The following is a 27,924-nucleotide window of genomic DNA, read 5'->3' as shown; positions in this document are numbered from 1 at the left end:
GGAGTTGGGCATATAAGAATAAAAGACGAATAAACTGTTTGGATTAGGAGAGACCTAAACCAGAAACTAGTCCAAGGACCTTTGCATTAGCCACGGACACCTTCCACAGTTCAGGCTGTACAAAATTCCCATACTTGGACAGATCCAGGGATGGAGTTTTCAGTTACTTCATAACCTGGCCCAGGTTCCTGCCACCCTCAGCACAAAATATTTCTTCCTGACATCCAATGGAAATCTCCCCTCATTCAGTTCCAGTTCCTGTGCCTTGTTTTGCCATTACAACCCTTGGCAGAAAATGTCACTCTGTCTCTCCTGCACTAAGAGCACAACATTTTCATGGCTAAACATCTTGGAGAGGGACCAGAAACATCCCATGGAGGGGTTTGGAGGCCTCAAGCACAAGTCCTGGACCCAGTGGTGTGGAGACTGAGGAAAGAACAGGAGAAGTTTGAGAGGGCTGAAGGGCAGTTAAAGGGCAACTGGGGAGGTCCAGACTGCACACAAGGAGAAAGGAATTTCTGCCCAAGGGCAGTGCTGTGGTGCAACACATCCCCCTGAAGGAGTCTGGATCAGTCCAAGGCTTTGTGTGCCAAGGCAGAGCCAGGGAGGAGGGAGAGATGTCAGTGCAGGAAGGGGCCAGCGAGATGGGGCAGCCGGGGGATGCCGACAGCCTGCAGGGAAAGGGGCAGGGCATGGACACCGTAGGACAGCCTGGGCTGGAGAGGAGACAGGGATGTGCAGAAGCTGAAAGGCCCCAAGAGAGCCAACTTGTGCAGGCCTTTGGCCATGGCTGCTGTGTGTGCCCCTGATGGCATGAGGAGACAAGTGAGCCTTGCAGCCCTGGGGCCTCATTGCCTCCTTGTCCCTGCTCAGCAGCCTGGGAGGTGCCACCCCATCCTCCTGTCCCTAGTTTTCCACATCCCACACCCCGGTGCCCAAGGAAGTGCCCTGGAGAATGAGGGAGGGACAGGATCTCCCTTCCCAGGGCTGGGTGTCATGGCTGTGACCTTTGGGTTAATGAAATGTTTCTTACTTTCCTCAGCATCAGAGTGACATTTCTTTCCTAGTCCATATTTGTCATCATTGTCTCTTTCTTTTCTAACTGGAATCTGGGGACACTTTCTTAGTTATGTCCCTCAGAGGGACCCATTAACTACAAAAGAAACTTTAAAGTTTGATTCTGACTTTGCTTTCTCATGAGGTTTCTTTAACTTTCCTCATGATCTGATGTTCAGGGACTGAGCACCAAACCCCCCAGAGGGCCATTAAATGCCCTGGGCTGTTGCTGTGCTGCTGAGCTGGGCCGGGCTCCTGGCACACAGGGAGCTCCTGGCAAGCGGGCGGCACTGCAGAGAGACAGCTCTGCCCAGGAGCAGCTCCTGTGCACAGCCCAGCAGGGCTCAGGGCACTGCCTGCACACACCGAGGGCAGAAAAGCAGGGCAGAGAGATGTTACACACAGTCTGGGGTGTGAGGAAAGTTGAGAGGAAAATCCACAGAACAGGAATCTTTCCAGGCTTTCAGAAGGTAAGTCTGCATGAAGGGCAATGTATGTGCAGTTTGTGGGAAGATCTCCCAACGCTGGCACATCCCACAGCCTGGGGGGGCTCTAATGTGGGATATCACAGTGTCTCTGGTGCTGAAGAGGAGGACTGTCTGCAAAGCAGGGACTCTCTGCTGCACCATCCCAGGGACATCCCAACAGGGTTCCCTTCTAGGGTGAAAGGTTTGAACTCTGGCTGTGCCACCCAGGCTGCCCCAAACTGTCCTGCAGACCAGGGTCCTGCACCCCAGGGTGCTGTGCCAGGGCAGGAGCTCTGCCACCTGCCAGGGTCAGCTCTCAGTCGGCCTGGGGAGCTCCCTCAGTGCTGAGGGAGAGGCTGTGGGTGGAAAGAGCAAACCCTGGCAGGGCAGGGCAGGGCAGGGCAGGGCAGGGCAGGGCAGGGCAGGGCAGGTTTGTTCAGCTATCAAGTGAGAGTTTCATAGGTGAGGACTGCTTACAGAACTAGAGCACTCTGGGATATTTTCCAGGGGATACTTCAAGGAGAAGGTGAAAGGAGGGATTTCTATGAAGCTCTCAAGCCACATACCTGGTGGTTTGTCATGCAGAGGGAACTGTGAGGAGCTGCACAGGGGCTGAGAACTACCTGGTATTGTTGGTGTCTGGGAGGTGGCACAGCTGGCTCAGGGCGAGGCTGCCCTGAATGTCCAGTGCACTCTGCCCTGGCTTCTCCCAGCAGTATTTCCTTGTTTCTCAACTTGCCCATGTTACTGGAATTGTTTCCTTGTTCTCTCAGTCAGGTTCACTGGGGATGGGAGTTCAAGCTACAGAGTCAATCACTGATCCTGTGGTTCCTCACAGGCAGGTGGCTCCCTGAGAATGTGACATTCCAATTTTCCTCTGACCTGTGGGGCTTTGGCCAGGGAAGTCTTTGGTCCTGGAGAATGAGGTGTGTTTCCCAGAATCAAACCCCATTGTCAGGACACTTGGCTCTTCTCTGAGATGTCCTTCCAAGCTGGGAGCTGCCCTCAAGAATGCAAATCATCTTCATAGCACAATTGTGTTATCTGAAATCCCCAGTGCAGAGGGGCAGAGATGCTGTGCCCATCCCAGGAAATGGTGTTGAGTTGGTGAGATGAGCCATGTGTGTCCCTGAGACCCTGAGCCAGGCTGAGACATTGAGTGGTCTGTGATGGATCTCTTTGCTCTCAACAGTGTCTAGTGGAATTTAAGACAAAAATGGGAGTGTGGTCACTCTCTCTCTGAGGAAGGCCCAAGCCCAGGGCAGCTGGAAGAAGGCAGAGGGACAGAGCAGCTCCCCTCACTCTGCACTAAGCCACAGACATGGTCGTGTTTGGGAAGCCCTGCTCTGCTCTTCCTCAGGGCAGCACAAATGCTGAGGGGTTCTGCCATCCAGGAAAACTCCACAGGGAAGATGAGGGGAGTCAATAACAAAACACCCAAACCTCTGAAACTGTCTTCTGGAATCCTGAAATCTTCTCAAAACTGGGAGTGCAGATGCCCATGAGAACTTTCTGCTTCAGGAGCAGTTTCATCTGACACAGCTGAACACCAGGATGGGCCCTGCCCCCACCATGGCCATGACCCCACTGGAGCAGAGAAGGGCTGACCCTCACAGCCAGTGGGCAGAGGGGCTGCTCCTCATGGGAAATGTAGTGAGCACCAAGCAGGGCTCCAGCCATGGATATGAAGCAAAGTTTCCTGAAAAAGGAAAAGTGGGGAGTGTGAGCAGAAGGGAAAGGGGTATTTGGAAATGGCTGTGATTATTCTCAGAAATATCTCATCTGATTTGTCACTGTTATTTCCTCCTTGGACAGTGCCCCACCTCCAGAAGCAGCAAATGCCGAACAGCAGCTCCATCAGCCAGTTCCTCCTCCTGCCATTGGCAGACACGCGGCAGCTGCAGCTCCTGCACTTGTGGCTCTTCCTGGGCATCTCCCTGGCTGCCCTCCTGGGCAACGGCCTCATCATCAGCGCCGTAGCCTGCGACCACCACCTGCACACCCCCATGCACTTTTTCCTGCTCAACCTGTCCCTCACAGACCTGGGCTGCATCTGCACCACTGTCCCCAAAGCCATGCACAACTCCCTCTGGGACACCACAACCATCTCCTACATGGGATGTGCTGCGCAGCTCTTTTTCTTTGTCTTCTTCATGTCAGCAGAATTTTCCCTCCTCACCATCATGTGCTACGACCGCTACGTTGCCATCTGCAAACCCCTGCACTACGGGACCCTCCTGGGCAGCAGAGCTTGTGCCCACATGGCAGCAGCTGCCTGGGCTAGTTGCTTTCTCTACTCTCTGCTGCACACAGCCAATACATTTTCCCTGCCCCTGTGCCATGGCAATGCTCTGGGCTAGTTCTTCTGTGAAATCCCCCACATCCTCAAGCTCTCCTGCTCACACTCCTACCTCAGGGAATTTGGGCTTCTTGTGGTTAGTGCCTGTTTAGCTTTTGGTTGTTTCATTTTCATAGTTTTCTCCTATGTGCAGATCTTCAGGGCTGTGCTGAGGATCCCCTCTGAGCAGGGACGGCACAAAGCCTTTTCCACGTGTCTCCCTCACCTGGCTGTGGTCTCCCTGTTTATCAGCACTGGCACATTTTCCTACCTGAAGCCTGACTCCATCTCCTCCCCATCCCTGGATCTGGTTGTGTCAGTTCTGTACTCGGTGGTGCCTCCAGTACTGAACCCCCTCATCTACAGCCTGAGGAACCAGGAGCTCAAGGATGCTGTGAGGAAAATGATGACTGGATGCTTTCCAACAGCAAGAACCTGTCAGTTTTCATCTGTACAGTGTTCACAAGAAAACTCACGACAGGCTCAGTTTGTCTTCCCAGGTTTTCGTTGGTGGCCAGTGGGTTCTTTTTGTCATAATGTTGTGCTTGATTAAATTATTTTATTCATCCTCTCATCTAATTAAATTTTTATTTTCAATAATGTTACTCTTTTAAATCTGTACTTGAGTAATTGTGCTATCTCTATTTTTAAACAAACTCTCCTGCAATAGCCCTGCCTGGCTGGTTAGGGGTTTTTGATTTGAGAGTTTCAGGCACTTACTGGGCAGTTCCATGTGTGCAGAGAAGGGCAAAGAGTCCCAGCACAGCAGCACTGCCAGGGAGCACCAGCACTGGGCCTTTGCTGACCTGCTCTCTTTCCACTTGTACACTCTCCTGCAGAGCCCCTGGGCTGGACTAAGGCCTTGGTCCTCTGCCAGCTGGGACACAGACCTGCTGCATGTCCATCCTGGGCTCACAGGCAGGGACAGGCCATGGGCACTGCTGGGACACAGCTGGGCTCCACAACAGCAGCTCCATCAGGAAAGGGCTTCTCCTTAGCTCAGGACATGCAGTCTTAGGGCTTTTTGCAAAGTCACTCTCAAGAACATGCCAAGGGATAGACTCTATAGAGGCTCCTTGTTTGCTTGTTCTCCAGGGGCTCTAAACCTGCATGTGAACCAGCAAACAGAGCCCTGTAACTGCAGGGGCTACAGCAGGAAACAGGGAAAATGATCTGGTGAGTGTTCTGTGTTACCCTCATTGAACACACTACTGCTACCCATGACAACAATAGCAGTAATAAAAGCTGGAACTATAACAAATAAAACTCAGAAGAAGCACATGAGGTGCACAACACCATTGCTCCACTGCTCACCACTCAGTGCCCAATGCCCAGCCCAGCCCAGACACAGATCAGCCCTTCCTGACCAACCCCCCATTAACACCCTGAGCACAGCCCTGCATCAAAGGGAACATCCCTTGGGCCAGTTGGGTTCAGCTGTCCTGGCCCTGCTCCCTCCCAGTTCTATGACCCTCAGGAGGTCATGATTGCACAAACCTCTCAGACACTCAGTGTGGGAAGGAAAACCCAAAGCACCTGGAAAAACCTGCAGTCCCTTGGAGTATTAACAAGGCTCACCAAAGGGCCATTCCTGACAAAGCCTCCCCAGGGACTCGCCCCAGCAGACACTTGGAGGCCACGACTGCAGGGAGGCAAAGGCTCTGGGCAGCAGCTCAGGTGCTGAGCAAAGCCTGGCTTGGCTGGAGGCAGCAGAAAGGCCCAACCCTGATCCCCATCCTGGAGATGGCACATCCTGTCCCTCACACCTTGCTCAGGTCTCTGCTGGGGGCACTGGCATGGGGGGTGATGCTGAGGGCAGGACGAGAGAAAGAGAATCAGGAGGGGACGGGGCAGTCGAAGACGCCAGACTTTAAAGAAAGAAATTGAAAGGAGTGACACAAATGAAAACAGGAAACCAAAGTTCCTGGTCCCCGAACTCTTCAGAACTTTAAGACTTGTGAAAAGATTCCAGCTGCCAGCCAGGTGAGTGGATTTCCACCTTGTTGCTTTGATGTTGGGATAGAGGGCTGATAGTCAGCAGTTGCAAGGTCATGAAGGCCAAAAGATGAGATTCCTTAGCTAGAGATTAGGAAATTAAAGAGGAATTGGAAAAGAAGTAGAAATTTACAGTTTCTGGAGATGACTCTTCTCAAGCGTGAGGGCAAGAGATCCATTTCAGGAAGATGTTATGAACTCCCAAGGAAAGTGGAGCTCTGGAAACAAAGGTATCCAGTACTTGAGGGAATTACCTGCACTGGAAATCATCTATAGTGTCCTAAGAAGTGAAAACACCCCTGAAGACTCAGAGGATGTTCATTGCACAGTGGCCATGAGGAGGTTCAAAGCACTCCTGGATCACGTTCCAACAGCCTGTTGGCATTGTATTCCCCCAAAATGGATACACCAGAAGATGGCATCCTCCTGGCTCTGAAATGTAGTAGAAACTCTGGGCACTTCCTCATCCCCATGGCCCAGCAGCTCAGCTCTCAGGGGCAGCCCAGGAGATCAGTCCTCTCCTGCCCCAGCCAGAGGAAAAGGGAGTCCCAAGCACAGGCCATGTGGTGATCTCTGGTTCTTTCTCCATGGCCAGAGGGAGACATGAGGAAGTGGGATGGTGAACCCACCTTTGAGCTGGGAGCCCATGGAGGTGAACTGAGAGGGAAGAGAGCTGTGGAGAAGGGGTCAGCCAAGAAGGATGTCCATGGAGTTGCTGCAGGGACACAAGAAGGCAATCAGAAATCTCCCAGGCATAAAAGGACTAAAATCAACTCTTTTGATCCTGGTGATGGGACTTCTGGTCTGGTATCACAGAGGTCAGACGGTGAATACTCTGGCCAAGAACAGGAGCAGAGGGTTCCTGCCTTTGGCCAGGAGGAGGAAAGGGATGACCAGGCACACTGCACTGTGTGGATTCGATGGCCTGGCACAGCAGATCCACAGAGGTGTAAAGCTTTAGTAGACGCTGGTGCCCAGTGCACACTGATGACATCAGGGCACAGGAGTGCAGAACCCTCTGGATCTCTGGAGTGGCAGGGGGATGCCAGGAGCTGTCTGTGTTAGAGACTGAGGTGAGTTTAGGAGGGGACAAGTGGGAAAAGCCCCACATTGTGTCTGGCCCAGACTGGCCTTGTTTTCTGGACACTCTGCTCATGGTGCCCCAGGACACTCGTCACAGACCAGCCCCTCCCAATGACCATTCCCAGCACTGGTTTGTCACACACCTCTGAGAGGTGGTTTGTTCCTTCCCAGAGGGACATCAAGTCACTGGGCCAGAAGTGCAAGAGATCCCACGTCCTTGTCCCCTCGGGCACAGCATCATCTGTGCCACCAAGGGCTGTGAGCAGACCTGCTGTGCTGAGGCTCTGGGGTCTCGTGGCCTCCTGGAAAAGCCCCAGGAAGGCTGGACACTGTCACCCCTTGTCCTGCCCTCAGCATCAGCCCCCATGCCAGTGCCCCAAGCAGAGCCCTGAGCAAGGTGTGAGGGACAGGATGTGCCTTCCCCGGGCTGGGGGTCAGGGCTGGGCCTTTCTGCTGCCTCCAGCCAAGCCAGGCTTTGCTCAGCACCTGAGCTGCTCCCAGAGCCTTTGCCTCCCTGCAGTCGTGGCCTCCAAGGGTCTACTGGAGCGAGTCCCTGGGGAGGCTTTGTCAGGAATGGCCCCTGGGGGGGGCTCCTTGTAGCTTCAAGGGAATGCAGGTTTTTCCATGTACTTTGAGTTTTGCTTTTGACTTGGAGTTTCTGAGAGGTTTATTCAATCATGGCCTCTAATTATCTGCTCTAACAAGTCCCTTGAGAGTCTTAGTCAGTATCAGCACTCAGTGGGGCTCATTAATGCTTCAAGGTACTCAAAGCTTATTGAAGTATTTCTTATTGACACCCAGTCTGTGAGAGGTTTGTGAAATCATGGCCTGCAATGATCTGCTTTAATTAGTCCCTTGAGAGGCTTTGTCAGTAACAGCCCAAGGTGAGGCTTGTTAATGCTTTAAAGGACTCAACATTTATTAAGATACTTTCCCTTTCCTTTTGAAACTGAGTCTATGAGAGGTTTGTTCAATCAAGGCTTCCAATTATCTCCTCCTACCAGTCAGTGAAGAGCCTGTATTGGGAATGGCCCTCAGTGGGACCATTAGTGCTTTGAGATACTTCGTGATTTTCTTCTGACTTTGAATTATGGAAAGGTTTGTGCAATCTCCTCTCAGGTCCTGAGGTTCAAGGGCTCAGCACCAAATGCACCACGGGGCTTGTTAAGATAAAGCAAAACTGAACAGATCATGGCTCTTTCTGAGTTTGTCCTCTAATCAAGGAGAGTTAATTAAGTAATTTCCGTAACACAGTTTTGAAGAAAGATTTCAAAGAGCTTCTAATAAATGTGCATTTCTATTTTAAATGATTTGGATAATTACTTTTCTTTTTAGAGAAGAGGTGATTGCAGCATTCTCTGATTGGTGTTGACCAAGGTTCCCTCCTGAAAAGGTTTGGACTAATTGGAGAGCAATCCCTTGAGGTCTGACAGTGGGGACAACCTTGCTCCACACCTCCCCAGCCCTATCATGTCTCTTATCAGTCAACTGGGACCTGCTTTGCTCTGAGAACTGGCTGAACACAGGCAAGAGGGATTTTTCCTCTATTTTTGCAGCAATCTGAAACTCGTAAGTTTCACCATTGAAAACAAACACACTCCTCGGACTTTCACCTCAAATCCCCCAATTTTACCCCAAATCCCCAGGATTCCACTCAAAATCCCATAATTACCCTCAAAATTTCTTTAATTCCACTGAAAGGTACCCTGATTTTCACCTCATACCACAATGATTCTACTCCAAGTTGCTTTAATTCCAACTCATATCTCTATAAACCCATCAAAGTCCTGCTGATTTTGCCCCAGATCTCCCGTGTCTTCCACCCAAAATTCTATTAATTCCACATAAAACTCCTCTCATTTACCGCCAAATCCTCTTAATTTTCCTGAAGATCTCCATTATTTTTGCCCAGAGTTCCCTTAATTCCATCTATAACATCCCCGATCCCATATATTTCACCAGAAATTACTTTAATTTGACCCAAAATGTCTCAATTTCTGTATTTCCACCTCAAATCTTCTTAAGTACGTGCAAAAATTCCTTATTTCTACCCAACATATCCCTAATTCCATCCCAAATCTCTGACCTCCACTCAAAAATACCTTGATCCCTCTTACAATCCCAAGTATTTCATCCCACATCCTGAAGGTTCCACAGAAATCCCCTTAATTTCACATAAGGATTATCAAGTTCCATCCCGAATTCCCTTAATTCCACCCAAAGTCTCCTAATTTCACCTCAAATCCACTGAATTCCACTCTGAATTCCCTCAATTCCACAGAAAATCCCTTACCCAACTCACCAGTCCCTCAAGTGCCCCCAAATCCCCCCTGCCCCCCAAGTGTCCCTTTGGAGCCCCAAATCCCGGGAAGGGCCCATGGGAAGGGGGGGCTGGGGGCTTTGGGGAGGTTGGGGAGGATTTGGGGGCCTGGAAGGCACTTGGGGGGCACTTGGGGGTCCCATTGCAGTGTGAGGAAGATTAATGGGGCACTGGGAAAGAACGTGGGTGTCCGAGGGGACCCTTGGGGGGGTCACTCGAGGGTCCAGGCACGGAATCTGGGGGTCCAACGATGATTTTCGGGGTCGCTTGTAAGTTCTGAAGGAACGTGGGGGTCATTTGGGACTCTGGAGAGGTGATCTGGGATCCTGAGTGGGTATTGGGGGAGCACTTGGGAGTCCTGGGGCCCTGCTGGGGCAGTTTGGGGTCCGGGGGGCACTTGGGGGGCTGCAATGGGGGTGGGACCGACCCGATTATGCGCGGGGGGGGGTGGGGGGGGGGGGAGACGGGAGTTGTAGTCCCGCCTGTGATTGGCCAGAAAGGGCCGCGGTGCATGACGGGAGATGTAGTACGGGACAGGCTCAAAATGGCGCGGACTCCATGTCCCGTCACCGCCCGCTGCATTCCTAAACGCTGATTGGCTGCAGACGGTGACGGGCAGGCGCAGCGCCCAATCAGAGGCGGCGCAGACGGAGGGCGGGACTCGACGGCGCTGCCGGGAGAGTTGAGCAATGGCGGCGCCATAGGGTGGTTTGGAAGATAATTGGGAACATTTAGGAAACATTCGGGGACTCAGGGCGGGCTTTGGGGATCCCTCACGACCCACCCACCCCCCACAGACCCGCGGGACCCCCCCGGGGCCGTGTTGGCCGTGACGGTGAAGGAGCCGGGTAAGCCCCTCCCCCCACCCCGGGATCCGCCTCGGGACCCCCCAAAATCACCCCAAAAAATCCCTGAGACCCCCAAACCGCCCACCTGGAACCTCCCAAACTGCCTCGGCGCCCCAGGATGCCCCAAATCCCATTCTGAACGCTCTGGAGCATTTGAAACACTTCGGGCCCCCCCAAACGCCTCAGAGACCCCCTAAACCCCCTCCTAGACCCCCCCAAACCTCTTTCAGAGCGTCTAAACTGCCCAGAACCCACCGAACTACCCTCAGGCTATCCTATATTTCGTCCCAGACCCCCCCAAACCACCGCAGGACCCGCCAAAATCCCTTTGTGAAGCAACCAGACCTGCCAAATTCCCTCAACCTCCCCCCAGACCCCCACCCAGACCTCTCCAAACTGCCCCAAGACTCCCAAACTACCTCAAACCCCTCCTAAATTCTCTCCCAGTCTCTCCAAACTGCCCCAAGGCCCTCAAACTACTTCCAGAACTCCCCAAACTAGGCCAGGATCCCCCTAAACCCCCTCCCAGAACCCCCGTACTGCTCCCAGATCCCCCAAAACCATCCCTGGTCTCCCAAAGCTTTCCCAGGTCCCCCACACTTCCCTCAGACTCCCCCTGTACCACCCCAGGACCCCCCAAACCCTTCCCTGGCCCTCCAAAGTACTTCTGGACCTCCAAACTGCCGTCAGACCCTCCAAAACAACTATAGGACCCCCCCTAGACTATCCCAGGACCCCCCAAACTGCCCCAAGAGGCCCCTAAAAGACCTCAGGAGCCCCAAACTGGGATCTGGAAGTGACAGCTGAAATAGAGAGAACTGAAGCTGAGTGAGACACGTGGGCAGCCCAAAAATCTGGAAAATGGGGTTTATTTGTTGTTTTTTTCTGCAAGTTGAAAGGGGGAAATTGGGGATGATGCTCTTGGAAAAGGGAATGGTGTGAGCGAGTGAGGAGTGACCTCAGTGTGGGGAACAAAGGGAGGCACCCCCAAAGGGACTTTGCTTGGGGAGCATGTCTGGATGCTGGAAAATCCTGGGATCCTTCCATCCCCCCAAATGGAGGTGCCTGGCACAGATCCCCTAAAACCCCAAACCATCAAGATTTGGCCAAAACCCCCTCCAAAATATGCAGATTAAGGCCAAAGGAATTCAAAGCACCAAAAATCACCTCCAAATTTGCTCTCTGTGGTCTCTCCACTTTGGGGTTCTGGGGGTCCCTCCTCTCCAGGCTCTTGGGGGTGCCTTGTGTTTTGGGGGTCCCTCTCTGAGGTTCTGCCTTTTCCAGGCTGCTGGAGATCCTGGGAATGCCAGGGGTCCCCACTCTGTGATCTGACCCCTTTGGGGTTCTGGGATTCCCCCTCTCCAGGGTCCCAATTAGGAATGCCGAGGGTGCCAGAGGTCCCCTATGCCCTGACTCTCTGCTCAGGGATCCCCGTGGGATCCCAAAAAGGAGATCCCGGAAATGGGGCACCCTCAGGATCCCTGGCATCCTGGGGAGGGGTACCCCAGAGAGGAGGGACCCCAAGAATCCCAAAGTGGGGAGACCAGAGAGGAGGGACCCCTTTGATTCCCGGGACCCCCGGCAGCCTGGAGAGGGCAGGGACCCCAGAGAGGGGGAACCCTCAATTGACGTGGGACCCCCAGCGGCCAAGACAGGGGAGACCCCCAGAACCCCAAAGTAAAGAGACCAGAGAGAGGAAACTCCTGAGATGTTTTTTATTTACTTAATCTTACTGTTTTTGAGGGTTTTAAGGGCACAAGATGCCTGGTGAATTCCAGAGATGGACTTGGGCAGGAGGATCCCCCAACCTTATTTTTCCCCCCAAACCAGGATTTCTCCTTTCCAAAGCTTGTCAGGATGGAGGAAGAGGCTGCGAGGAAGAGGAAGGTGCCCCAGGACCCCCAGGCAGGTGAGGAGGAAGTCAGTGCCCCTTTGCCCCTCCCTTGTGCTGCATCTTCCAGCCCAGCATGGCCCCGGCTGCAGGACAACCCCGCTGCCGACACCGTCCTGCCGGGGCCGGGTTTGGGGGGATGTCCTTGGCCTTCCCTGTGGGCCGGAGGCAAATGCCCTGCCTGTGCTTGTTCCTTCCTGCCCCAGGCCCCGAGCTGAGCACGGAGAGCACGGAGGACAAATCCCCCCGGCAGAACCTGCTGGCAGAGGCTGTTTTGAACGGCTTCACAGACCAGGAAGTCACCGGGAAGGAAAATCCACAGAGATACCCCAGGAGGAGAAGCTCCAAAACTAGACCTGTGTGCTCTGAGGAGGAAGAACCAACCCAGTGCCCCAAAGGTGGCCGTGGCTTGAGCAGGTGCTCTGACCTGGTGATGCCGCAGCAATGCCACTCAAGGGAGAAGCGCTACAAGTGCTTGGAATGTGGGAAGAGCTTCAGCCAGAGCTACAGCCTGATCCGCCACCAAATGATCCACAGTGGGAAATGGGCCTACACATGTGGGGAATGTGGGAAGGGCTGCAGCTGAAGCTCTGAGCTGATCCGCCATCAAAGGATCCACACCGGGGAACGTTCCTATGAGTGTTCCGAGTGTGGGAAGAGGTTTCAGACCAGCTCAGTTCTCCTCAAGCATCAGCGCACACACACCGGGGAGAGGCCCTTCTCCTGCACTGACTGCGGGAAGAGATTCAACCACAAATCCAACCTCATCACCCACCGGCGCATCCACATTGGGGAGAGGCCAGACAGGTGTGAGGCGTGTGGGAAGAGCTTCATCCGGAGCTCTTCCTTGACCCAACACCAACGGACCCACCAATAAGGGAAGCCCTCAGAGTACCCCAACTGCGGGAAGAGCTTCGTCTGCTGCTCCAGCTCCATCACCCATTGGAGTACCCACATTGGATGATCCACAGTGACCCACGTTGAGCACAGACCTGGTAACCCATGTTGGGTAAAGACCTGGTGACCCACTTTGGGTAGAGTCTTGGTGACCATCATTCCTGGTGACTCACATTGGGAAAACACCTGGCTGGTGGTCTCCTCATCCTCCTGGTTCCCTGTAGGCACCTGGGTGAACAGAGTGGGAGGAACATCCATCAGGACACAGAGCTGACCTTGAAAATCCTGTGGGATGAGGGGATTTGATGGCTTTAGGCCTGTGCCGGGACATCCCTCATTGGAATGTCCAAGCAAACAATGCCCTGTTTGCAAATGTATCAGTGGTTGGCTGAGGGGACTCCACTCTGGTTTCAACCCCAGATTAACATCCTGATGGTGAGGCAACCCCAGGAGTCAAATGGCTGTCAGTCAATCCCTTTATACTCTAAAGGTCCAATCCCCTTTCACAGGGGCAGGTTCTTCCAATATATCCCTTCTTGGGGTGTTTGTGTGGAGATTCCTCCCTTAGGGTGGGAGCCCCCACCAAGGTCACTCCTCGAGGCTGAGAGCAGAGATCTCCCCAGGTCCCTTGGGCTGGGTGAGTTCCATTGATCTCTACTTAATAATTCTTTCTTTTGTGATAGCTTTAGTAGAATTGCTTCATCAGTTGCTCTAGGATGGTGCACTGTCCTGTCTCACACTATACTGCTGGTAGGTTTAGCATTTATATTGTGTAGTAAATAATTTTGATTGACATCTTTTATCTGATCACTTGTAATAATAAATAAACCCTAAGCCTTCCATTATTCCCCTGCCCCAGGGTGCCTCCCCCTCTCCAGCAGCCCCAGCACCACACAGCAGGTTGGGAGCTCAGGGAGACACCCCAGAGCCCCCTTTTCCAATCCCCCCTCTGCCCAAAGACCCCCATGGGACTGTCCATCCTGTCAGCCCAATCCCCATTTTCCACCCTTCTGCCTATTCCTCCCCTTTCCCATTGTCCCCTCAATCCCCAGGCCCCCCCAAGATCAGTTTGGGGGTCACAGCTCACACTTTCCCTCTTCTCCCACCCCTTACAACTCATCCCCCCAGTGTCCATCCACCTCCTGATCAGTTTTGGGGGTCCACCCCTCCCTTTTTCCCCATTTTTCTGACCTCTCCCATCCCTTTTCCCGTTGTTCCCAGTCCTCAGTTTCCAGCACCACTCTGTTTTCAGAGGGGTCCCACTCCCCTCTCGCTCACTGTGGGGGTCCAACCACCCCTTTTATCCCCTTCCCCTCAGACCTTTCCCACCATCCCCTCCTCCCACCCCCCACGCTGCTCACCCAAGAGCTCCTCACCCACAGCCAGGAGGGTCCCAGCACCACCGGTGCCCCTAAAGGTTCCCCCAGAAGGGGGTTTCGTGGGGATTTTGGTGAGCTCTGAGTGTGTTTGGGGGGTCTTTGCATGTTTTGTGGCAGTTTAAGGGGGTGCAGCTAATTGAGAGTATTTGGTGAGATTTGATGTATTTCTGGAGGATTGAGAGACAAGATATTAATCAAAACCTGCTCATGCTGTTGCCAAACCCCTCTGAAATGATTGGGGTAATAAAACCCCCTAACACTGCATGTTTGGTGTTAGAAAGGAAGGCACCACTTTATTCCAATTGCTGGATGTGTCTGTCCAACAGAAATCCTGCCTTTCACACAGACACCAATGCATCAATTATTCACCTATTTATCAGCTTTTAGCAAACAAAGCAAGCAATGTTCATTGGTTGTAAATGACATAATTGTATTGAATTAATTTTTATCTTCTATTGGTTATGGACTTCTCCCTCTCTATGCTAATTAGTCCATATTTTTAGTCTTTTTCTCCTGGCTGGGACTTTCCATCACATCTACTAAGTCCTTGTTAGCCATCTTCTTTATCTGCTGGTTTCTGCAAATGTCCTTGTGGTCCATAAATTCTGCATTCCAGATGTCCAACATCAACAGTACATCTTTCTGTCCCAGGCTTTGTTTATCAAAGCATATCAAGGTTCACTTAACAAAACTTAGAGAATTAGTACTTTTCCCAAGCTGTGTTCTCACAGTGGTAGGTTAAATTCTGCTGAGTGCTGGCTGAAAGAGATTTAAGGCCCAACACACAACTTGTCTTTAATTCAAGCAGTTCATTAAAAGGCTAATTAAAACCATGATGATATTAGAAAAGTTATATCATTTCCTACAATCGAAGCAGAGACCTGAGGGTGGCAGAGGAAAGAGGAGACTCAGGCCAAGGAGATATGGCTGGAATGTGATGGTTGTGAGGTCACTTCCACTGCAGCAGCCTGGGTGGCCCTCAGGAGACATTCTGGCCAGGGAGCATTGTGAGGTCATCCAGCACATCAGGGAACCCACACAAGAGAAATTCCATCCTTGGGGAGGTGAAGGAGTGGGGCAGGTGGGAGAGTCCCCCCAGGTTCTGATTCTGGGGGCAGCTCTGTCACACAACCCCACCAACCCTGGCAGGCAGGAAGGCAGCCAGGACTTGTGGCCACCCTGCTCTGCACTGGCCCTGAAACTGGGGAAAAAGTCTTTTCCTCTTCTCCAGGATAAGCATTCCCTGTTTCCCTCAACACCCCTTGTCTTTCATCCTCTTCACATGCCAGCTCCAGCCAAGCTTTCCCTCCCTCAAAAACAGTCCCCATATCTAACACTTTCTTTGCAAACTGTCCTTGCTTTCATCTCCTGGCAGTGGCTTCATGGCCCCTGTCACAGCCAGCCCTGGCCCTGCACTGACCCAGCTCTGCTGCCCCACAGATGCTACATCAGGAAGGGAAGGTCCATGGGGGAGGGAAATGCACAGGGACTCATCCTGGAAGGGACCTCGGGCGGGTTCTGGGCCAAACCAAAGCACAGTGAGTGGGGAAAGGGACACAAGGATGGGCTGTTTGTGTGCTCTGCCATGTCAGGAGAAGATGTGGAGCTGCAGAGACACCCAGACAATGTGAATCCCTCAGGAGATGATCTCAGACAGCGGCTCCCAGGCCTTTGCCATTCACTGGTTACTCTGGTTTGATGGTTACTGGTGGTTACACCCACCCACACCCCCACCAGTGTTCTGTGCACACACACCAGTCTCACCAGAGTCTGGGCCCCCAAAGAACACAAGATCTGTTGGTATTGTGGCTCCCACTCCAGTCGTTTGCACTTAGACCTCCCTCCATACTCAGAGCACAGAGATCCCTTCTCCCAGAAAGTTCTTGGCAATGGAGGGATTAGGAAAATGGAACAGACTGTGGGATCAGTTACAGGGCAAAGCCAGAAAAAGGCACGGACCAGTCACCTCTTTGCACAGGCCCAGCTCCTTCATAGCCTTTTTACTCTGTTTTATCATGCCTGTTCCTCCACAAATCTCTTTGGTCATTTCCTGGACATCCCATGGCAAGTCTTGTACAGTCCCTAAATGCACTTTCTGGCTGCCCATCCTGAGTCTCAGGACCTGAGTGAGAAAACCCTCAACCTGTGCTGCAAGGCCATCCTGGGGGGCTGTCACTGATCACTTGGGCAGCCTTTCATGCAGAGATGTTGGAAATCTCTATTAGTTTCTTTGCAAATTTTGAGTTTTGAAAGGTTCCTCCAAAGTCATTGAAATTCATGTCCCTAAAAGGACTGTTTTTACATTTTCATAAAGTGTTGGGGATTAGGTCACATTAAAATGCCAACATGGTGCATGTAGGTATTTGCAACCCTGTGGAGAAGGAGTTGGGGATATAGGAAAAAAGTATAATAAACTTTTTGGGTTAGAAGAGACCTAAAATAGCCACTAGTCAAAGTGCACTTCAATTACTCAGGGACACCTTAGACAAGTTTAGGTTGTACAAAATTCCAAACCTTGGGCAGCTCCAGGAATGGGGTTTCCACTTACTCTGTAACCTGGTCCAGGTTCCTGCCACACTCAGCACAAAATATTTCTTCCTGACATCCAATGGAATTCAGTTCCAGTTCCTGTGCCTTGTTCTGCCAATACAACCTTTGGCAAAAAGTGTCACTGTGTCTCTCCTGCACTAAGAGCACAACATTTTCATGGCTAAATACCAGAGATATCGTATGAAGGGGTTTGGAAGCCTCCAAGCCCTGGGCCCAGTGTGGTGGAGACTGAGGAAAGAACAGGAGAAGCCTGAGAGGCCTTGAAGGGAAACTGGGAAGGTCCAGACTGCACAGAAGGAGAAAGGAATTTCTGCCCAAAGGAAATGCTGTGGTACAACACATCCCCCTGAAGGAGTCTGGATCAGTTCAAGGCTTTGTGCTCCAAGGCAGAGCCAGGGAGGAGGGAGAGATGTCAGTGCAGGAAGGGGCCAGCGAGGTGGGGCAGCCGGGGGATGCCGACAGCCTGCAGGGAAAGGGGCAGGGCATGGACACCGTAGGACAGCCTGGGCTGGAGAGGAGACAGGGATGTGCAGAAGCTGAAAGGCCCCAAGAGAGCCAAGTTGTGCAGGCCTTTGGCCATGGCTGCTGTGTGTGCCCCTGATGGCATGAGGAGACAAGTGAGCCTTGCAGCCCTGGGGCCTCATTGCCTCCTTGTCCCTGCTCAGCAGCCTGGGAGGTGCCACCCCATCCTCCTGTCCCTGCTATTCCACATCCCAGTGCCCCGGTGCCCAAGGAAGAGCCCTGAAGAATGAGGGAGAGACAAGATCTCCCTTCCAAGAGGCTGGGTGTCACGGCTGTGACCTTTAGGTTAATGAAATGTTTCTCACTTTCCTCAGCATCAGAGTGACCTTTCTTTCCTAGTCCATATTTGTCATCATTGTCTCTTTGTTTTCTAACTGGAATCTCAGGACACTTTCTCAGTTATGTCCCTCAGAGGGACCCATTAACTACAAAAGAAACTTTAAAGTTTGATTCTGACTTTGGTTTCTCAAGAGGTTCCTGCACCTTTCCTCATGATCTGATGTTCAGGGACTCAGCACCAAACCCCCCAGAGGGCCATTAAATGCCCTGGGCTGTTGCTGTGCTGCTGAGCTGGGCCGGGCTCCTGGCACACAGGGAGCTCCTGGCAAGCGGGCAGCGCTGCAGAGAGACAGCTCTGCCCAGGAGCAGCTCCTGTGCACAGCCCAGCAGGGCTCAGGGCACTGCCTGCACACACCGAGGGCAGAAAAGCAGGGCAGAGAGAGGTTACACACAGTCTGGGGTGTGAGGAAAGTTGAGAGGAAGATCCACTGGAAGAGGAATCTTTCCAGGCTTTCAGAAGGTAAGTCTGCATGAAGGGCAATGTATGTGCAGTTTGTGGGAAGATCTCCCAACGCTGGCACATCCCACAGCCTGGGGAGTCTCTAATGTGGGATATCACAGTGTCTCTGGTGCTGAAGATGAGGACGGGCTGCAAAGCAGGGACTCTCTGCTGCACCATCCCAGGGACATCCCAGCAGGGTTCCCTTCTCCCAGGGATGGCTGCAGGGTTTCAACCCTGGCTGTGCTACCCAGGCTGTCCCAAACTGTCCTGCAGAGCAGGGTCCTGCACCCCAGGGTGCTGTGCCAGGGCAGGAGCTGTGCCACCTGCCAGGGGCAGCTCTCAGCTGGTCTGGGGAGCTCCCTCAGTGCTGGGAGAGAGGCTGTGGGTGGAAAGAGCAAAGCCTGGCATGGCAGGGCAGGGCAGGGCAGAGCAGGGCAGGACAGGGCAGGTTTGTTCAGCTATCAAGTGAGAGTTTCATAGGTGAGGACTGCTTACAGAACCAGAGCACTGAAGGATATTTTCGAGGGCATTCATCAAGGAGAAGGTGAAAGGAGGGATTTCTATCAGGCTCTCAAGCCACATACCTGGTGGTTTGAGTAGCAGAGGGAACACTGAGGAGCTGAAGAGGGGCTGAGAACTACCTGGCATTGTTGGTGTCTGGAAGGTGGCACAGCTGGCTCAGGGTGACACTGCCCTGAGTGCCCACCTGGTTCTGCCCTGGCTTCTCCCAGCCGGACCCTCAGTGTGCGTTTCCTTTTTTCTCAACTTGCTCATGTTGCTGGGGTTGTTTCCTCCTTCTCTCCGTCAGGTTCACTGGGAATGGGAGTTCAAGCTACAGAGTCAATCACTGATCCTGTGATCCCCCTCAGGCAGGTGGGTCCCTGGGAATGAGACATTCCAATTTTCCTCTGACCTGTGGGGCTCTCAGTAGTGAATTCTGTGTGCCTGGAGAATGAGGTGTGTTTCCCAGAATCAAACCCCATTGTCAGGACACTTGGCTCTTCTCTGAGATGTCCTTCCAAGCTGGGAGCTGCCCTCAAGAATGCAAATCATCTTCATAGCACAATTGTGTTATCTGAAATCCCCAGTGCAGAGGGGCAGATATGCTGTGCCTATACCAGGAAATGCTGTTGGGTTGGTGAGATGAGCCAGGTGTGTCCTTGAGACCTTGAGCCAGGCTGAGACATTGAGTGGTCTATGATGGAACTTTCTGCTCTCAACAGTGTCTGGTGGAATTTCAGACAAAAATGGGAGTGTGATCACTCTCTGTGTGAGGAAGGCCCAAGTCCAGGGCAGCTGGAAGAAGGCAGAGGGACAGAGCAGCTCCCCTCACTCTGCACTAAACCACAATCATCCTGTTTGGGAAGCCCTGTTCTGCTCTTCCTCAGGGCAGCACAAATGCTGAGGGGTTCTGCCATCCAGGAAAACTCCACAGGGAAGATGAGGGGAGTCAGAAACAAAACACTCAAACCTCTGAACTGTCTTCTGGAATCCTGAAATCTTTTCAAAACTGGGAGTGCAGGTGCCCATGACAACTTTTGCTTTAGGAGCAATTTCATCTGACACAGCTGAACACCAGGATGGGCCCTGCCCCCACCATGGTCATGACCCCCCTGGAGCAGAGCAGGGCTGACCCTCACAGCCAGTGGGCAGAGGGGCTGCTCCTCCTGGGAAATGTAGTGAGCACCAAGCAGGGCTCCAGCCATGGATATGAAGCAAAGTTTCCTGAAAAAGGAAAAGTGGGGAGTGTGAGCAGAAGGGAAAGGGGTATTGGGAAATGGCTTTGACTCTTTCAGAAATATCTCATCTGATTTGTCACTGTCATTTCCTCCTCGGACAGTGCCCAACCTCCAGAGGCAGCAGATGCCCAACAGCAGCTCCATCAGCCAGTTCCTCCTCCTGCCATTGGCAGACACGCGGCAGCTGCAGCTCCTGCACTTGTGGCTCTTCCTGGGCATCTCCCTGGCTGCCCTCCTGGGCAACGGCCTCATCATCAGCGCCGTAGCCTGCGACCACCACCTGCACACCCCCATGCACTTCTTCCTGCTCAACCTGTCCCTCACAGACCTGGGCTGCATCTGCACCACTGTCCCCAAAGCCATGCACAACTCCCTCTGGGACACCACAACCATCTCCTACATGGGATGTGCTGCACAGTTGTTTCTGTTTCTCTTTTTCATTTCAGCAGAGCTTTCTCTCCTCACCATCATGTGCTACGACCGCTACGTTGCCATCTGCAAACCCCTGCACTACGGGACCCTCCTGGGCAGCAGAGCTTGTGCCCACATGGCAGCAGCTGCCTGGGCCAGTGGCTTTCTCAATGCTCTGCTGCACACAGCCAATACATTTTCCCTGCCCCTGTGCCAGGGCAATGCCCTGAACCAGTTCTTCTGTGAAGTCCCACAGATCCTCAAGCTCTCCTGTTCACACTCCTATCTCAGGGAGGTTGGCTTTATTGTGGTTAGTGTCTGTTTAGGACTTGGTTGTTTCATTTTCATAGTTTTCTCCTATGTGCAGATCTTCAGGGCTGTGCTGAGGATCCCCTCTGAGCAGGGACGGCACAAAGCCTTTTCCACGTGCCTCCCTCACCTGGCCGTGGTCTCCGTGTTTCTCAGCACTGCTGTGTTTGCCTACCTGAAACCCCCCTCCATCTCATCCCAATCCCTGGATCTGGCCCTGTCAGTTCTGTACTCGGTGGTGCCTCCAGCACTGAACCCCCTCATCTACAGCCTGAGGAACCAGGAACTCAAGGATGCTGTGAGGAAAATGATGACTGGATGCTTTTCAGCAGCAAGAACCTGCCAGTTTTCTTCTGTACAGTGTTCTCAGTAAAACTCATGACAAGCTCAGCTTGTCTTCCCAAGTTTTCTTTGGTGGCCAGTGGGTTCTTTTTGTCATAATGTTGTGCTCAATTAAATTATTTTATTCGTCCACATATCTAATTAATTTTTTATTTTCATTAATTTTACTCTTTTAAATCTGTACTTGAGTAATTGTGCTATCTCTATTTTTAAACAAACTCTCTTGCAATAGCCCTGCCTAGCTGGTTACGGGTTTTGATTTGAGACTTTCCGGCACCGGCTGTACAGTTCCATGTTTGCAGAGAAGGGCAAAGAGTCCCAGCACAGCAGCACTGCCAGGGAGCACCAGCACTGGGCCTTTGCTGACCTGCTCTCTTTCCACTTGTACACTCTCCTGCAGAGCCCCTGGGCTGGACTAAGGCCTTGGTCCTCTGCCAGCTGGGACACAGACCTGCTGCATGTCCATCCTGGGCTCACAGGCAGGGACAGGCCATGGGCACTGCTGGGACACAGCTGGGCTCCACAACAGCAGCTCCATCAGGAAAGGGCTTCTCCTTAGCTCAGGACATGCAGTCTTAGGGCTTTTTGCAAAGTCACTCTCAAGAACATGTCAAGGGATAGACTCTGTAGAGGCTCCTTGTTTGCTTGTTCTCCAGGGGCTCTAAATCTGAGTGTGAACCAGCAAACAGAGCCCTGTAACTGCAGGGGCTACAGCAGGAAACACGGAAAATGATCTGGTGAGTGTTCTGTGTTACCCTCAGTGAACACACTACTGCTACCCATGACAACAAGAGCAGTAATAAAAGCTGGAACTATAACAATAAACCCCACAAGAAGCACATGAGGTGCACAACACCATTGCTCCACTGCTCACCACTCAGTGCCCAATGCCAGCCCAGCCCAGACACAGATCAGCCCTTCCTGACCAATCCCCCATTAACGCCCTGAGCATGGCCCTGCATCAAAGGGAACATCCCTTGGGCCAGTTGGGCTCATCTGTCCTGGCCCTGCTCCCTCCCAACTTCCTATGACTCTGAGAATATCATTTGAGGACATCATTGAACAAACCTCTCACAGATTCCAAGTCAAAACCAAAACCCAAAGCACTTTGAAAAACCTGCAGCCCCTGAAGCTTTAAGTAGCCCCTAAGGGCCATTCCTGACAAAGCCTCCCCAGGGACTCATCCCAGCAGACCCTTGGAGGCCACAACTGCAGGGAGGCAAAGGCTCTGGGAGCAGCTCAGGTGCTGAGCAAAGCCTGGCTTGGCTGGAGGCAGCAGAAAGGCCCAGCCCTGGCCCCCAGCCTCGGGAAGGCACATCCTGTCCCTCACATCCTGCTCAGGGCTCTGCTGGGGGCACTGGCATGGGGGGATGATGCTGAGGGCAGGACAAGGGGTGACAGTGCCCAGCCTTCCTGGGGCTGTGCCAGGAGGCCACGAGGCCCCAGAGCCTCAGCACAGCAGGTCTGCTCACAGCCCTTGGTGGCACAGATGATGCTGTGCCTGAGGGGACAAAGACTTGGGATCTCTTGGACTTCTGGCCCAGTCACTTGATGTCCCTCTGGGAAGGAACAAACCACCTCTCAGAGGTGGGTGACAAACCAGTGCTGGGAATGGTCATTTGGAGGGGCTGGTCTGTGATGAGTGTCCAAAGATGTCTTTGGTCCCGCCAGGCTCTAAAGTGCCTCACAGACTCCTTGATTCCAGGACATTCTTCAGTGTGCATGGTTCCTTCTTGCTTGCAAAAGTTGTGCCATGTCACAATGTCCCTTTGGTACCATGAGGTTCTGTGGTGTCACAATGTCCCCTTTGGTTCCAGGAGGTTCTGCGGTGTCACAGTGTCCCTTTGGTTCTTGGAGGTTCTGTGGTGTCATAATGTCCCTTTGGTTCCAGCAGGTTCTGTGGTGTTAAAATGGTCCTTTGGTTCCATGAGGTTCTGTGGTGTCACAATGGCCCTTTGGTTCCAGGAGGTTCCACACCGTCCTTGCTGGAACACACCTGGTTGGATGTTGCCCCACCTGCAGAGCTGCCTCCAGCTCTGGGGTCCCAGCACAGCAAGGACATGGAGCTGTTGGAGCGAGTCCAGAGGAGACCACCAAGATGATCAGAGGGATGGAGCAGCTCTGCCATGAGGGAAGGCTGAGAGAATTGGACGTTGGAGTGACCTAATTGTGCCCTTCTAGTGCCTGAAAGGAGCCAACAAGCAAGATGGAGAGAGACTGTTTACAAGGGCCTGGAGTGACAGGACAAGGGGCAATGGCTTCACACTGATAGAGGGAACAGTTAGATGAGATATTAGGAAGAAAATCTTTACTGGGAAAGAGGTGTGGCCCTGGCACAAGTTCCTCAGAGAAGTTCTGGCTGCCCCAACCCTGGAAGTTGCTCAAGGCCAGGTTGGATGATCAGCCTGGTCTAGTGGAAGGTGTCCCTGCCCATGGCACGGCATTGGAATTAGATGATCTTTAAGGTCCTTTCCAACCCAAAGCATTCTATGATTCTGTGACTGGTGGGTGACATGGTGGGCAGGGCCATCTTGGGCACAAAGAATAGGAAATAATGGAATTTTCCATTCTGAGTGAAGGAAGGAAGGGGCAGCAGAACTGACAGCTTGGACTGATAGCAGGGAGACTTTGTGCTGTTGAAGAGATTGATTGAAGGAGTGTCTTGGGGGTCTGTCCTGAAGCAAAAAGCATTCTCATGGCCAGGCTTTGTGAACAAAGATTTGGGAAGGGCACTACCCACGCTTGCTGCAAGCTGCTGGTGGCTAAAAAGGCCGATACGGGATAGGCAGGTCCGGTCACAAAGGCACAGGGGAACGTCTCCTTTGGCCATATTGGCAAGGAACGGTTCTGTCTGCATTGTCTTTTCTCCTCCAGACTGACTGTGCTGCGTTCCCAAAGGAAGCAGCAGCGTCATGAATGGTGTGTCTCCATGAATCCTGATTGGAGGCCAGAGTGGATCATTGGGGCAGGCAATATGGCCAAGGCTGAGCTGTTGTTTCAGACAGTCCTTGTATCTCCTCTTCGGGGCTCCTCTCTTGTGGCAGCCGGTGGCGAGTTCTCCACAGAGCACAATCTTCAGGAGGCAGTGGGTGATCCTCCATCCTGGAGACGTGCCCTGCCCAGCACAGCTGCGTTCTCAGCAGCATGGCCTCCATACTGCTGACCCCTGCCTGTTCAGAACAGACACATTGGTCACATAATCAGACCAGTGGATGTTTAGGATTGAACGGAGGCAGCTCAAGCCAAGTCCTCACCAGTTGACTCATGATGCTTCTGATGGACAGGGAAGATCGCAGGGCCTTGCACCTTTCCTGGCTTGTGGTCCAGTTGCCCTCAGCATCCGAAAAGTAACAGCATTTTCCTTGGAAACCAGGCCTAGTGTCTGGGCACACACAGCAGTTGAAGAAAATGTCATCTCCAAGAAATGAAATAGAGAAAGCTGAGGGAGACACATGGGCAGTCCTAAAAAGCAGGAAAATGGGATTAATTTATTGAGGTTTTTCCTGGCAGCTGCAAGAGAGAAACTGGGAGGGATATTCTTGTGATGGAGTGAGGAGCAGACACCTGGGCCACAGTTTAGGGCAAAAAGGGAGTCACCCCAAAGGGTGCGTTACCTGGGGAGCATGCCTTGATGCTGGGAAAATCCTGGGATTCTCCCATCCCCTAAAATGGAGGTGCCTGGCCCGGATCCTCCCCATGGGGGTGCCTGGGTGGGACTCACCAGTCAGGGCCACAGCCAGGCTGAAGCTGAGGCTTCCCAGGAACACACTCAGAGGGAGGAGAACACACACCGGGTGGGATATTTCCCAGTCTGACCCTGGGGAAGGGAAGAGCAGAACAAGGCTGGGCTGGGTCCTCTCCCCTCTGCTTTGGCCTCCCGTGCTGGATCCTCAGTCCATCCCAAGCCCCACCCAGGACAGGGACCCTCTTGGGGCTCAGGAGGGCAAGAGAGCTGAGGTGGGCTCTTCACAGGCACCAATGTGTGTCTGAGGACCTGGAGATGGATCTTCAGCCTCCTGAGGTGACCAGAGTTGGGAATTTGAGTGCTCCACACCAACCCCAGGGCTCCATCCCCATCCTACTGGTGCTTCCCAAGAGAGAGATGCTCTTCCCACCACCTGCCCTCCCCCAAGGCGTTGGTTTTCCCAGCCTTGCCCCACTTGGACTGTTCCTCTGGATCACTGCAGGGGTTCAACGCTTCCTCTTGGCCTGAACAATTTGTCTCCTGGGTTTCTTTTCCCTTTGTGGCAGAGAAGCCTCAGAGCCCAGGGCTGGCGTTTCCGGCCCCTGCAGGTGAATCCTCTGGGGCGCCTGTGCCAAGGCAGAGGCTGAGGAGACCTGCAGGCAGCCGAGCCCCTGCGTGTGCCACATCCCATGGAGCCAGCACAGCCTGGCTGGGGCTCTGCAGCCCCTGGGCTGGAGGGGCAAGAGGCACCTCGGGAAGCCCTGGCAGGGCAGGGTTTGCCCTGAGCTGAACAGGCATTGCCGGGAGGAGGTGGCAGAAAGGACAGAGGGAGGGGAAAAGGCAGGGGAGGGAAAGAGAGGGGAGGGAGAGAGATTGAAAAAGATCAAGAGGCAAAAAAGACAAATAGAGAAGAGAAAAAGACAAGTTTAAATTTTAAATAAATAGAGAAATCACTGTCTGCTCACAGTTCAAAGGGAGCTGAAGTGTTTGCGAGGGCACAGGAGCCTGTTCAGGGTCAGGAGGTGCTTTTTCCAAGAAGAAGGAAACTCCTGGAAGGATCAGAGCAGAGTTTGTGCTTTGAGACCCCTTTCCCAGAACCTGCAGGAGGGAAAGAGCTGAGCCTGAAATAACAAGTGTTCTCTTGAGCTTTAATGTCTCGTAGCTGCTTGCAAGCTTGTTTAGCTTTGTTTGCCAAGATGTAGAAATGATAAAAAGCTTTGCCAGTTGGTGCTGGATTTGTGAAGCAGCCCCGGGCCAGCTCTGCAGTAACAAAGAATCGATGTCTGTCCCGAGCGTGTCACTTTCGGCCTGTCACACCCGGGAAGGAACGCGATGTTTGCGGCCATCCCCGAGGCACAAACTCGCTCTGAGCCCGCCGGGGGGTCCGCGGGAAGGAGAGGGCGGGGAGCCGCTCCCTGTGCGGGGTCTGGGGAGGGGACATGGGGGGGCACGGGGGGATATGGGGGGGGGGCCTGGGGGACACGGGGAGATAGAGGGGGGGCACAGGGGGACATGGCCCCTGGGGAGGGAACATGGGGGACTCGGGGGGACACAGCCCCTAGGGAGGGGACACGGGGGGACACTGGGGCCGAGCCCCCCAGACCCCACTCCTGCCACCCCCGCCCGCACCAAGCCCCGAGCCCCAGCAGGGCTGCAGCCCCCAAACCAGCTGGAACCTGTGGGTGGGAGGGCAGCCCTGAAGCCAGGCTTGCTATAGTGGGACTTGCTGAGAGCAAGTTAGAAGGGTTTGTTCATTAGGAACTGCCCTGAACCCTGGGAAAAGACAAATGTTTCCTATTTTTCTATCAAAGATAAGCAGGAGACAGGAATTTCTGAACAAACAACAGTAAAACGATAAAACAAATTTTTTTTAACCATACAGAGTTTTAGATAAAGAAAACCTTGAAAGAGTTTAGTCCTGCATTTGCAAGAAATAAATCAAAACACCTCTGTCCCAGAGGCTGCAACCAGCAAACAATGTCTAGTTAGAAAAGAAATGCATAGACACAAGACATTCAGTCTTTTAACCATTTGCCTAAGCCCTAAAAATGTGTGTCTCAGGTGATTCACAAGATGTTTGTGTAGCTTGGAAGGATGTGCAGTGATTGATGTCACTCAGATGGATCTGCACCACGGAATGTCCGGTGTCCTCACTGAAATTCCCCTCCTAAACCGGCCCAAATTTGACTCCTGGGGAGCTGCATCGTGTCAGACACAGCCCCTGTGCCTGCCCACGGTGTCAATAAAGGCACTTTGGCTCACAGTGCGGCCCTGGGTGGGTTGCTGTGACTCAGCCCCACAAACCAGGGCTGTGCCCTCGGGCGCTCGGAGCTGCACCAGGGGGATAAAGGCCCCCGGCCCCCCCGGTGCCCCCAGCAGCGGCTCTGCCCCCCAGAGCGGGGCTGTGCCCCCCAGAGCGGGGCTGTGTCCCAGACCCCACGGCCCATCCCGGGCTTGGGGCTGAGCGCGGAGCAGGTGCTGAGCTGCTGGATCTGTCTCGGGGCTCAGGGGGACAAGGGGGTGTCACACCAGTGGCACGAACAAGAGATGAGTGGTGTGTGTCAGTCCCTCCCCCTCGCTCTGTCCCTCCCCACTGCAGCCTTTCTGCCAAAGCCCCGAGGATGCTGTGCCGGGCCCTCCATCCCACGGCCCGGGATAAGGGAGATTCCAGCCCCTCCTGGGCTTTCCTGCACTGAAAGAGCCGCACCGGGGGGTCTCTGCTGCCCCACGTCACCCAAAGAGCTGCCCCCAGGGCCGCAGTTTGGGGCAGGACTGAGGGCTCAGGGACTGCCAGAGCAGATCTGAGCTGGGAGGGAAGCACAGACAGAGACTCACATGTGGGAGTATCCCAATAGAAACCAATTATCCCAAAATATCCCTGAATTCATTCCACAGTAACTCTGATCCCTCCCCCAGTATCGGAATTCTCCCAGAATAACTGAAACCTCCTGGAATACCTGATTCTTCCCCAAAAATCGTTTGATTCTTCCCCAAACACTCCAAAAACACCTGAGGTCTCCCAGATATTTCTTAATTATTCTAAAACACCACTGAACTCCCCCCAAATCCCCCTAAACTCTCAAACAACTCTCAATCCTCAAGAAATACATCAAATCTCACCAAATACTTCTCAATTAGCTGCACCCCCTTAAACTGCCACAAAACATGCAAAGACCCCCCAAACACACTCAGAGCCCACCAAGGTCCCCACCAAACCCCCTTCTGGGGGGACCTTTAGGGGCACTGGTGGTGCTGGGACCCTCCTGGCTGTGGGTGAGGAGCTCTTGGGTGAGCAGGGTGGGGGGTGGGAA

General features: G+C 53.1%; 3 protein-coding genes and 1 pseudogene across 3 annotated transcripts in view; 3 read left to right on the top strand and 1 right to left on the bottom strand.

The window, feature by feature from the left end:
- The window catches only part of LOC139673813 (zinc finger protein 850-like), a 408,695-nt gene that overhangs the window by 370,784 nt on the left and 9,987 nt on the right, over positions 1–27,924 (bottom strand). The gene's annotated exons all lie outside the window — the stretch shown is intronic.
- LOC139674144 (olfactory receptor 14J1-like) lies at positions 3,638–9,854 on the top strand (annotated as a pseudogene).
- LOC139673827 (zinc finger protein 16-like) overlaps positions 9,981–27,924 on the top strand; it is a 76,944-nt gene continuing 59,000 nt past the window's right edge. The window contains 3 exon segments of the mRNA XM_071559648.1: positions 9,981–10,107; positions 11,938–12,016; positions 12,205–12,864. Coding sequence (XP_071415749.1) covers positions 11,965–12,016; positions 12,205–12,864 — 712 coding nt within the window. The 5' untranslated portion in view covers positions 9,981–10,107; positions 11,938–11,964.
- LOC139674143 (olfactory receptor 14C36-like) lies at positions 19,991–20,959 on the top strand. Its single transcript, XM_071560294.1, has one exon. The coding sequence runs from the start codon at positions 19,991–19,993 to the stop codon at positions 20,957–20,959; it is 969 nt and encodes a 322-aa protein (XP_071416395.1).

This window comes from Pithys albifrons, chromosome 7 (assembly GCF_047495875.1).
Source record: "Pithys albifrons albifrons isolate INPA30051 chromosome 7, PitAlb_v1, whole genome shotgun sequence".
NCBI classification, from domain to species: Eukaryota; Metazoa; Chordata; class Aves; order Passeriformes; family Thamnophilidae; genus Pithys; species Pithys albifrons.
The sequence above is the reverse complement of the archived record's forward strand: the minus strand, read 5'-3'. Positions and strand labels throughout refer to the sequence as shown.